At 41.1% G+C, this 10,000-nt stretch overlaps 1 protein-coding gene across 1 annotated transcript; it reads right to left on the minus strand.

Moving 5' to 3' along the window:
• Positions 1-1,946: 1,946 nt before the first annotated feature.
• On the minus strand, positions 1,947-9,483 carry LOC113800560 (pancreatic lipase-related protein 2). The gene is made up of 12 exons (XM_027351350.2): positions 9,346-9,483; positions 7,192-7,338; positions 5,631-5,782; positions 5,250-5,363; positions 4,439-4,585; positions 4,044-4,290; positions 3,787-3,861; positions 3,034-3,143; positions 2,761-2,887; positions 2,489-2,621; positions 2,176-2,358; positions 1,947-2,063 (listed from the first exon to the last, which is right to left on the minus strand). Exons 2-12 carry the CDS (start codon positions 7,319-7,321, stop codon positions 1,988-1,990), a joined length of 1,494 nt encoding a protein of 497 aa, XP_027207151.1. The 5' UTR covers positions 7,322-7,338; positions 9,346-9,483; the 3' UTR covers positions 1,947-1,987.
• Between the last annotated feature and the right edge of the window lie 517 nt (positions 9,484-10,000).

Raw genomic sequence — 10,000 nt, forward strand, 5'->3', positions numbered from 1 at the left:
TGACACTAGAATTATAGCCTTCACGCAGGACTTAGACAGCGCGCCTCCTGTAACACACGAGCCAGCGTCCGGCGGAAGAGGGTCGGTCCCCCGCGTGTCCTGTGACGCTGCCGCCGCCACGGACCTGAGCCTTCGTCGAGTCACCGCGGTTTCCTACAGTCGGGGGCTCCATGACGTCGGCCTTATTTCCTGTCATTTCATTTCGGTATTTTTCATTATTATTATTAGGTGCCCTACTTTCAGTCCTAATGGAAGTACTGAATTCTAGCTTTCGCAATGATAAGATAAGGATGAGTAAACACGTAGCCCTTTGTCGAAGGTTTTCGGGGATCTTACTTTCACTTCACTTTACTTACGGGATGCAAATGCAGTCCTACTTCACGAACACGGAGAAAATACAACGAAGCACTCATGTCTTGGGGCCAGTCTTGCACGTCGCGGCGGTGTGGTCACAAGGGTAACTTCAAGGGAATAGCTTTTCCTTTAGACTTCCCTGTAGAGATCAGGATCAGAGACGGGTTTGTAGATGTATTGACTTTCCATGAATTCGCTTTAGTAAGAAGAGCATGTGTATAGATATAATTGACTGGGATTTTAGATCATATTTGCTGTCATAGTGAGAGGAAGAAAACAATTATGATAATAATGGTAATAATGATGATGATGATAATAATAATATTATTAATAATATTGATAATAATACTAACAATAATGATGAAGATAATAATGATAATAGTGAGAATGAGTATAGTATTAATAACAATAATGATGATAATAACAATAATGATAATGATAATGATAATAATAATGATAAAATAATAATAACGATAATGATAAAAATAACAATAATGATAATGACAGAAATGACAATAATAACAATAATAATGATAATAATTATGATAATAGTAATAAGAATAACAGTAGTATTAATGATGATTTTAATGATAATAATAAAAACATTTAAGGTTCAGCTACAGGAAATCCATATTTGTTTACACTCTTGAACATTTGTCAGAGCCGATGTCACAATCCTCGGGAAAGTGAGTGTTGGGGATGGCCATAAAAACACACGAAAGTATTCCAGTGAAAGGTACAGCTGTTTTACTAAGTGGCATTAAACCTTTCACTTTTGACGAGACAGGTGAAGAACAATGTATGTAATAAGAAAAAAAAGTTTTGACTGAATATGAGAAATACAAGTAAACGTTTCTACAACCTTTCGAGAGGAAGAGTGGTGTATATAAACACTGTAAGTTGCAGAGTAAGCAGGTTCTTTTTTCCACTTTATTTGGAGCTTCCACAATATTTTGCACGTAATAGAAAATCATGCCAGCATATCATGTACTTTTATGGTTTTCTAATGACACTTTTATATGAAATCAAGAAAATTAACTTCTATTTTATTGAAATGTTTTTGCTCGCTTATTATTATGTATTAGGAATCCAGAATAGAATAGAATATATTATCGTTTATCATTTATTCATTCATAAAATACAAAAGATATATATTTACAAAGATAAATAGATAATCTTAACCTACAAGCAGATCATTGTTTTTTTCAGGCATCCAACATTCCCATAGCGAATATTTTACACTCTACAAAAGGAAAATATTAGGACACCCATTTACAACTGTGCTGGTTCTACCTTAAGTTACAGTATTTCACGTTATTAAGGGTTGTCAAGACTGGGCACCGTATCGAACATTTCCTCAGAGATCTGATCAGAACTCTTGGAAAGCTGGTTAGCACTGCTATTTTAAAAGTTTCAGCTGTGTTCATTTGGCTGTCCCTCATGAAGTCTCCTGTGTGATATCAGTCACTGACTGATATCAATAAACTGAATTGAAATGATGATATTGTATCTTCATTGTCGTTCAGCAGGTGTTGTGCGCTGACTGACACTTAAATGAGTATTGTAACAGTCCCCGCATAGAGGGGAACAGCTTTTTTTTTTTTCTTCTTTTTTTTTACTATGGTTCACGCACTTAACACGACTGTTTTGACGAAAGAATGTACTCGTAGCCGCTCTTCTGGACGCGTTCTGCCATGCAGTACTTCCACCTACGAAAAAAGAAGAAAAAATAACAGTCATCAACGACATCAATGTAATGCAAATGGAAAAATAAATCATTTGGGAGGGAGGGTATTCCAGAGTAACGAGAAATCTACGTACTTCGTGTTTTCCCCGAGAGGCTCGACGGTGATGGATTCCAGGAAGAAGGTTGGCTTTTCGAGGCGGACCCAAGACATGATTGACCTTGGGTACTCGAGGGTCACGCCCATCGTCTGCAGGTCACCGATGTCGTGGGTCAGGATAACACGGCGGTGCACTGAGCCGGCTTCGTAGTACTTCGATCTGCGGAGGCAAAGATAAACGATGTAAAAAGCCTTTTCCACTGATACATGTATAAAAGAACTTTGTCCTTTCATTGTCCATTCATATATCCCTATTTCACCAGTATTCCCCCTCGAATATCCTTACTCACTTTTCAGACAGCTTGATCGGTGGCGACTTGTCCTTATTGCCGGTGAGTCTGAGGTGGATGATGCCAAACTCCCCCATTTTCTCCTGAGCCTCAGTGGAGTTGCTGAATTCCACAGTCACGCGGTAGTGGTAGCCTGCGAGAACCAAATTACAATTTTATTTCTCTTCGGTAAAAAGAAAAAAAAGAAAAAAAATATATATGAGAAACAACAACATATAACGCAATATACAAAGCATACTTGTATTTCTCGTCGATGAGGGTAAGAAACATACCACAGAACGGGCTGCGTTCCCATGTATGAAGATAGAGTTTGGTGAGCTCTGGCTGTGAAGGCAGAGGCGCGGCGTCCAACCCCATGTAGGAACAAGGGTGCTCGTCGTCACAGCCCCAGCAGTCACCCTGTAAGGTAAACAACATGTATTGTGAAAATGAAGCTTTTTCGTTGTTTCAGCATTAGGCCAAAGAATGTGCCTATAGCAAGACAAAGATAAGTATAAAATCCCAATCGTCCTGTCTTAAAATTAACGACGTAACAGGAAACTTACATCTATAAACTCTCCGTATGATGGGCAGGCAACACCTATCATGGGACAAGACTGCCTGATGGATTCCGTGAAATAGGTGATCGCGCGCCGGTGCTGGCAGTTGACGTCACCTGCGAAGACAAAAGAAATCCGTGTTGTAATTGGGAAATTGGCTCTTGGTCTTGTCTCGGGCGCATACTTTCTAGTGTGTAAGGAGACTTGTTCATGCATATATCTCTATTTATCCATATCTATCTGTTTATCTATTTTTGTCTGTCTGCCTGTTTCTTTGTCTGTCTATCTGTCTCTCTATGTCTGTCTGTTACTGTCTCTCTTTCTTTCTCTCTTTCTCTCTCTCTCTCTCTCTCTCTCTCTCTCTCTCTCTCTCTCTCTCTCTCTATCTATCTATCTCTGTCTCTGTCTGTCTGCCTGTCTGTCTCTGTCTGTCTCTCCCCCCCTCTCTCTCTCTCTTTCTCTCCTCTCTCTCTCTTCCACTCTTTCCCTCTCTCTCTCTTGCCCCCCTCTCTCTCTTTCTCTCCTCTCTCTTTCCTCTCTTCCCCCCCCCTCTCTCTCTCTCTTTTCCCCCTTCTCTCTCTCTTTCCCCATTCTCTCTCTCTCTCTTTTCCCGCTCTCTCTCTCTCTCTCTTTTTCCGCTCTCTCTCTTTCTCCCCCGCTCTCTCTCTTTTCCCCCCCTTCTCTCTCTTTCTCCCCCACCTCTCTGTCTCTCTGTTTCTCCTAGCTATGTGCGCAGTGCCTTCCTTGAGCAGGACTCACCCATGCAGCCCGGCTGGTTGTGTCCTCCGTTGGGGAAGAAGTCGAGGTGGCCGATGGGCTGCGTCATGCCCACGCCTGGGGGAAGGCAGAGGCAGAGGGTTAGATATTGGTTGCAATTCTGAGATATTCTGAAAATGTTTAGATTTGGTATGGTAACGAGGCGGCGCAAAATACATTCGAGATCACGGTAATTATGACAAATCAGCAATAATAGTAATAGTAACGTGAACAAAGATGGTAAGAAAAGCAAAACCTACTGAGCGGGAAGCCGAGGATTGGGGAGTCGTCGGTGTGGATGATGTCAACGAAGTCGGCGTCAGTCGTGTCGAGTCGGGTCACCGGGTGGGTGTCGTTGAAGTAGGGCTCGGCGGGGTCCAGGCCGGTGATTCGGGGCAGCGTGAGTCCGTAGATTTTCTTGAGGTAGGTCCCCGTGTGGCCGGACATGTGCGCGCCGAGGCTGTGGCCGATGAGGTGGACGGAGGAGACCGGGACGTCGGCGAACTTCTGTTGGGGGGATCGGAGGGGGGGGGGGTCAGGTACATTACGGGGAATGGCGAGTCTGTGTTACACTTTATTTCGGGAGGATGAGCGTGTTCACGGCTTCCCTAAATAATAATTCAATAAGAAAACAGTACGCAGCAAAGGCGCTCACATTGAACAGGTAGATGAGGTAGGCGAGCTGCGAGGCCACCATGCGGATGTTGGCCACGGCCTGCGTGTAGGGAGGCCTGGCGCCCACGCCCCAGTCCACCACGATCACGTTCTGGTCGGCCGATCGGAGGAGCTCGCCCGTCATCGTCTGGAAGGCAGAGGCCACATTCAAGTTAATTTCTATCAATCTATCTGTTTATATATATATATATATATATATATATATATATATATATATATATATATATATATATATATGTGTGTGTGTGTGTGTGTGTGTGTGTGTGTGTGTGTGTGTGTGTGTGTGTGTGTGTGTTTTGGCAGACTATATCAGTATATCTCTATCGCTGATATTTTGACAGTATTTCTTATCAACAAAGCGAGCAATGCTTTAAACCACAAGTACGCCTTAACCACTTAATCAAAACTCGCAAAACTTCGAATTCCATTAACAGTCGTCCGCTATCACAACTTCCCCCACATCGCGATAAGGGATCAGACCCGATAAGCCGCGTGCACCGGAGTCATTAACATCATCAAGTGACCTTTTCCCTGTGGGTCAGAATCTCACTCTTATCAAGGGACTTCACCAGTTTAGAAAAACTGAAGTACCTGTTGTTTTCTCTTTTATCGAATCTGATCTTATCATTTCCTAATGTGACGAATATACCTCGCGTAAGATGTCGTAATTGTTGACCTGATAAAAAAAAAAAATCGGTTTGCCAGCTCGAAATGCGCGGATGAATCATTCCGTTTCCGACGTTCGCTTCCTTTCCCTTTCCCGCGTGACAGCTCAGGATCCACATACTGACCTTTATCCAGCCGACGGCGCCGTAGGAGAGGTAGCCGTGCGTGACCACCTTGAAGGGCTTTCCCGGGATGAAGGGCGCGTTGACGATGGTGTTGAGGTCGCCGGGGTCAAGGGTCTGTGCGGGGAGGCAAGTCGGATTAATATTTGATTCGTATCTCATTATTGTTATTATTATTATTGTTGCTGTTGTTGTTATTGTTGTTGTTATTGCTGTTGTTATTATTGTTATTATTATCATTATTATTATCATTATCATTATTATTATCGCCATTATTACTTTAAGGGGATTCTGCAAGATATCTCTGAAGATCTAGATCAAATATCCGAGTGTGACACATAAGTGGGATAAAAAGAATAGAGACGTCGAGGGGGAAAATCCTACCGCAGGAAAGGTGTCGTTCAGGCGAGTGAAGAGCGTGAAGGAAGTGCCAAGCTCCTCGGGTGACATGGGCGCTTTCACCACAGGACGTGACGAAGAGAACCAAGGGTCGGTCATAGAGAAGCAAGTCCTTTGGCCATACACAATGTGGCAAACTGCAAAAGATAGATAGCATTATCAGAACTATCCGCCAGCTACACCACTCCCTAGTAAAAAATATATAAAAAATGACAGAAAGGAAGTTATGACACATTTTAGGATTTAGGACATGGGTAACATGTGACCTATAGGACTCGATGGCCGAATGTTAATGTTTAGGACGACAAGCCCGCGTAACGCCCCTATCTTTATCTCTTCTAATGTCAAAGGCCCATCAGGACATACAGATAATACAATAAATATGCAGTAAACCCCAACGCAACTGTGAGCTTTAATCATGCACAATATTCGCTCAATGTCAGTGTGACCAAGTTCAGAGCTTTAATGCATGAATCACAGCCGATAATTTGTTTTCAAGGGAGTTTGTTTACATCAGGCATCACGCGACACCCTATCGCTATCCCCTTGGTATGAAGGGTGTACCATACGCCCTCTGAGTCGGCTAAGGAACAAACATAATGAACATAACGATGAATGAAAAAAATACAGGAAACTACCACAAATGCTGGTTAAGTAAAAGGTAGAATAAATCAGGCAAGCACGCAAATTTTGGGAAATCAAGGGCGTGGAATGTAAATATACAAAGGAAAGAGAGCAGTGCCACCGGAACCAACTACGACCTTGGGAGAGTCTAATGCCCTGTGAGGCCATGGGGATAACCAGAAGGGCTTTGGGGAAGAGGAGAGAGAGAGAGAGAGAGAGAGAGAGAGAGAGAGAGAGAGAGAGAGAGAGAGAGAGAGAGAGAGAGAGAGAGAGAGAGAGAGAGAGAGAGAGAGAGAGGTAAAAAGACATAGAAAGTCACAAAGAAAGAGGAGAGGGGGCATTCGAGTCCCCAGGCTCTACACCCAAACTGAACACCCTGACTCATTCAATACTGGCCGGAATAGCCTTGTAGCAGGGACAGAGAGAAGACTGACTGACGACGATTTTTTTCTATTTCCGTCCCGATTGCCCTGACGTCAAGGGTACAGCAGGGAGAACATTAGGTCTGTAGGGGACAAATGGACATCCGGTGCAGGCCTCCCGCCCTCCCGCCCTCCCCTCTCGTGCCACTCGTGTCACTTAGCAACACACCCAACTCTCGTTCCCCTTGTCAGAAGTGACTGTCTCCGTGGCATTGGTGTGTTTGTGCTAATTGGGATGAGGTACGATTTTTTTTTACCTACGAAGACGAATATTGTGACAAAAAAAACAAAAACAAAACAAAACAGAAATGAGCTTCCCACTTTAACACCGTCTAGGAAAAAATAAAACAATAAAATAAAAAATAAAATGAAATAAAACGACTTATTGCAAACGAATATTGTGAGGAAAAAAATAAAATAAAACGAAACTAAAACGACTTCCCCACTTCAATAGCTAAATATTTGATGTCACAAACATCTGTCACTGTTATGTCACGAACCTTCCTCCACGTTGGATGAGACGGCGGGGCTCGCGACGGGGTCGGGCGGCGGGGCGCCCAGGTCCATCAGCAGGTTTATGTTCAGGAGGTGGAATAGCACGGCCCCCTTCGTTGCTCCGATGGCCGGCATCTTGCGCGCTTGGTTCTGGAAGGGAAGGGTCTTCAGGGCGCTGCTCTTGGCACAGGCTGCGCAGCCAGAGAACTTCGCGTTCAGATTATTATATATGTGTGTTTACATAATATATATATATATATATATATATATATATATATATATATATATATATATATATATATATATATATATATATACATGTGTGTGTGTGTGTGTGTGTGTGTGTGTGTGTGTGTGTGTGTGTACAGATATATATGTATATAATATATGAATATCTATATCTATATACATATATATATATATATATGCAGATATATGTTTATAATATATATATATATATAGATATATATATATGTATATATATTATATTATATATATACATATATACATATTCATATATATATATATATACAGATATATATATGTATATATATCATTATATATATATATATATATATATATATATATATATATATATATATATATATACACACACACACACACACACACACACACACACACACACACACACACACACATATATATATATATATATATATATATATATATATATATATATATGTGAGTATATATATATATATATATATATATATATATATATATATATAAGTATAAATGTATGTAAATGCATACATACATATATACACACACATATGTATATATATATATATATATATATATATATATATATATATATATATATGTATGTATGCACACACATATATGTATATATACATATATACATACATATATACATGTATATATATAAATATATAAACACACACATACATCTAAATATGTATGAGATAAATTATTAAATACATAAATTGAAAATTCAAAGGAAACAATAACCTCACAGAAATTAATGATTCGATAATGGTCTTATTCAACTCCTTCCGCAAAGAAAAATATCTTGCACGTAAGGAAATTCATTTTTTTATGATCCGCTTCAATGTTGTTCATTTGAAGGGGGGGGGTGATCTCCCTTCTGCCTCATTCCCCTCATTGGAGCCCAGGATCCGCAATATAGTCCGATGTCTCCAGCGGCGCAACCCGGGAGGCAGTTGTGGAAGCGGCTGTTCAGGGATCCTTGCGACCTAAATGGTGCTGGGCGGGGCGATGTGTCAGCCTGGTGGTGCCTGGGTCGTTTTCTCAGCAGTTTAGCACTTTGCTTAGTCTACTTTATGTGCACACATGGACTGTTTGTGCCTATGTATATGAATGCATGTGTGGCTGGGTGTACATGCTGCATGTGCTTATCACCCGAGCCCATCTGCACGCACCATCACATCATGTAGGCATAATTGAAAAACATTGGCGGAATTGTCAAGTATAGCACGGCCTGTGGACCTCGCTCAGCGGACGTGAGGGTTAATTTTCGCTGCCGCAGCTCTCGTCTGCTCCTTGACTTCATCATCATAAAATCTACATCCCCCTTTTATATTGTTTTTTTTTTTTATTGCTTACATTTTAGGGTGAATTGCTTCCGAGGATACAAATGGTGATAAAACTTGCATATTTCTGAGAAAAGTATAGTTTACACGAAGGATAAACTATCATCGAGTCAAGTGAATCAAGCCTGGCGTCTGTGTCACTTAAATTCATTGAGTTCTGAGGTTCTGGGCCGATGGCACGTGGCCTGCACCTGTTGGCCACCCTGCTGACCTTGCTTAAAAGTTCCTATTGTTAAGTCATAAAAAATAAGTTGCTAAAGAATGGCCTGCCATACAACTGTATAACACTTTATCCATCTAGTTTTTTGTATTGTATTAATGCCATTAAATAACTATACTCTATAGCTAGTGGAAGTGTTTTATAACTGAGAAGCAATCATACGCTCTTGATAGCGTAATATAATGCAAAATAGGAACGCCTTATAATAACGAAATGCATTTGATTATATAAATGAAGGTGCGATAACGTACCGAATACCAGTGTCCCCTATGCAAGCAACAGCGAAAGTATAACAGGAACGTAAGTCATCAATGGTATTATATAACAGCAGCAGTATCCTTACCTTTTTTGGATGCCTTCAACCGTTCGTGATACGGATGGAAAAGTGGCGTGGATGCAACAACGAATCTCGGAATTAATCAGTGAAAGTGGAAGATCGAATATTGTTTCAGTTCAGTGAGTATCGCGTCATGGAGTGTCAGTAAGTCTGCTTAGAGCCTATACCGTAACAAATTATACAACCTTGAAAATACTGAACAGAAAGACAGTGACTAAGATAAACTTTTTTTCTTTATCTGGAAGTTTTCAGAGATTGAGCGAGTTCACTCAACCAGTGTTCTTGTTCTGGTATCGAGGCTGCCTCTGGATCACGGTATTTATAAGGCTCCTCTGGTGCAGCTGCGAGATATCGCCACCTCCCTCATTTTTCCAGGTTCTTTGTAATCAATCAGATTATTGCATAACAAAACTACGCACCGCGATAATAGACTTAAAACACAACAACTCATCTTGGTATGAGAAACAGTAGGCTTTGCATTAATTCGATTTTAACAGAAGTATTAGGCTTTCCGGTGTGGCGCTGCACCTCCTGCGTTAACAAAACATCGGGACTTTGCAGACTCTTAGAACGCTTCCTGAGGCCTTATGATAATAGTGCTTTTTTCGTTTTTTTTCTTACCAAATCTAAACCCCTCCCCCCTTTTTTTAGGAGTGACTTCT

Source organism: Penaeus vannamei, chromosome 2 (genome assembly GCF_042767895.1).
Source record: "Penaeus vannamei isolate JL-2024 chromosome 2, ASM4276789v1, whole genome shotgun sequence".
Classification (NCBI taxonomy): Eukaryota; Metazoa; Arthropoda; class Malacostraca; order Decapoda; family Penaeidae; genus Penaeus; species Penaeus vannamei.

What these genes read in the sequence shown, in the direction of transcription:
- LOC113800560 (XM_027351350.2), bottom strand. Translation starts at nt 7,321, where the DNA reads ATGCCGGCCATCGGAGCAACGAAGGGGGCCGTGCTATTCCACCTCCTG. An exon ending in ACCTCATCTACCTGTTCAAT is followed by an intron (nt 4,291 to 4,438) that starts GTGAGCGCCTTT and finishes TCCCCCCAACAG; the next exon opens with AAGTTCGCCGACGTCCCGGT. An exon ending in GGAACGCAGCCCGTTCTGTG is followed by an intron (nt 2,622 to 2,760) that starts GTATGTTTCTTA and finishes TGGTTCTCGCAG; the next exon opens with GCTACCACTACCGCGTGACT.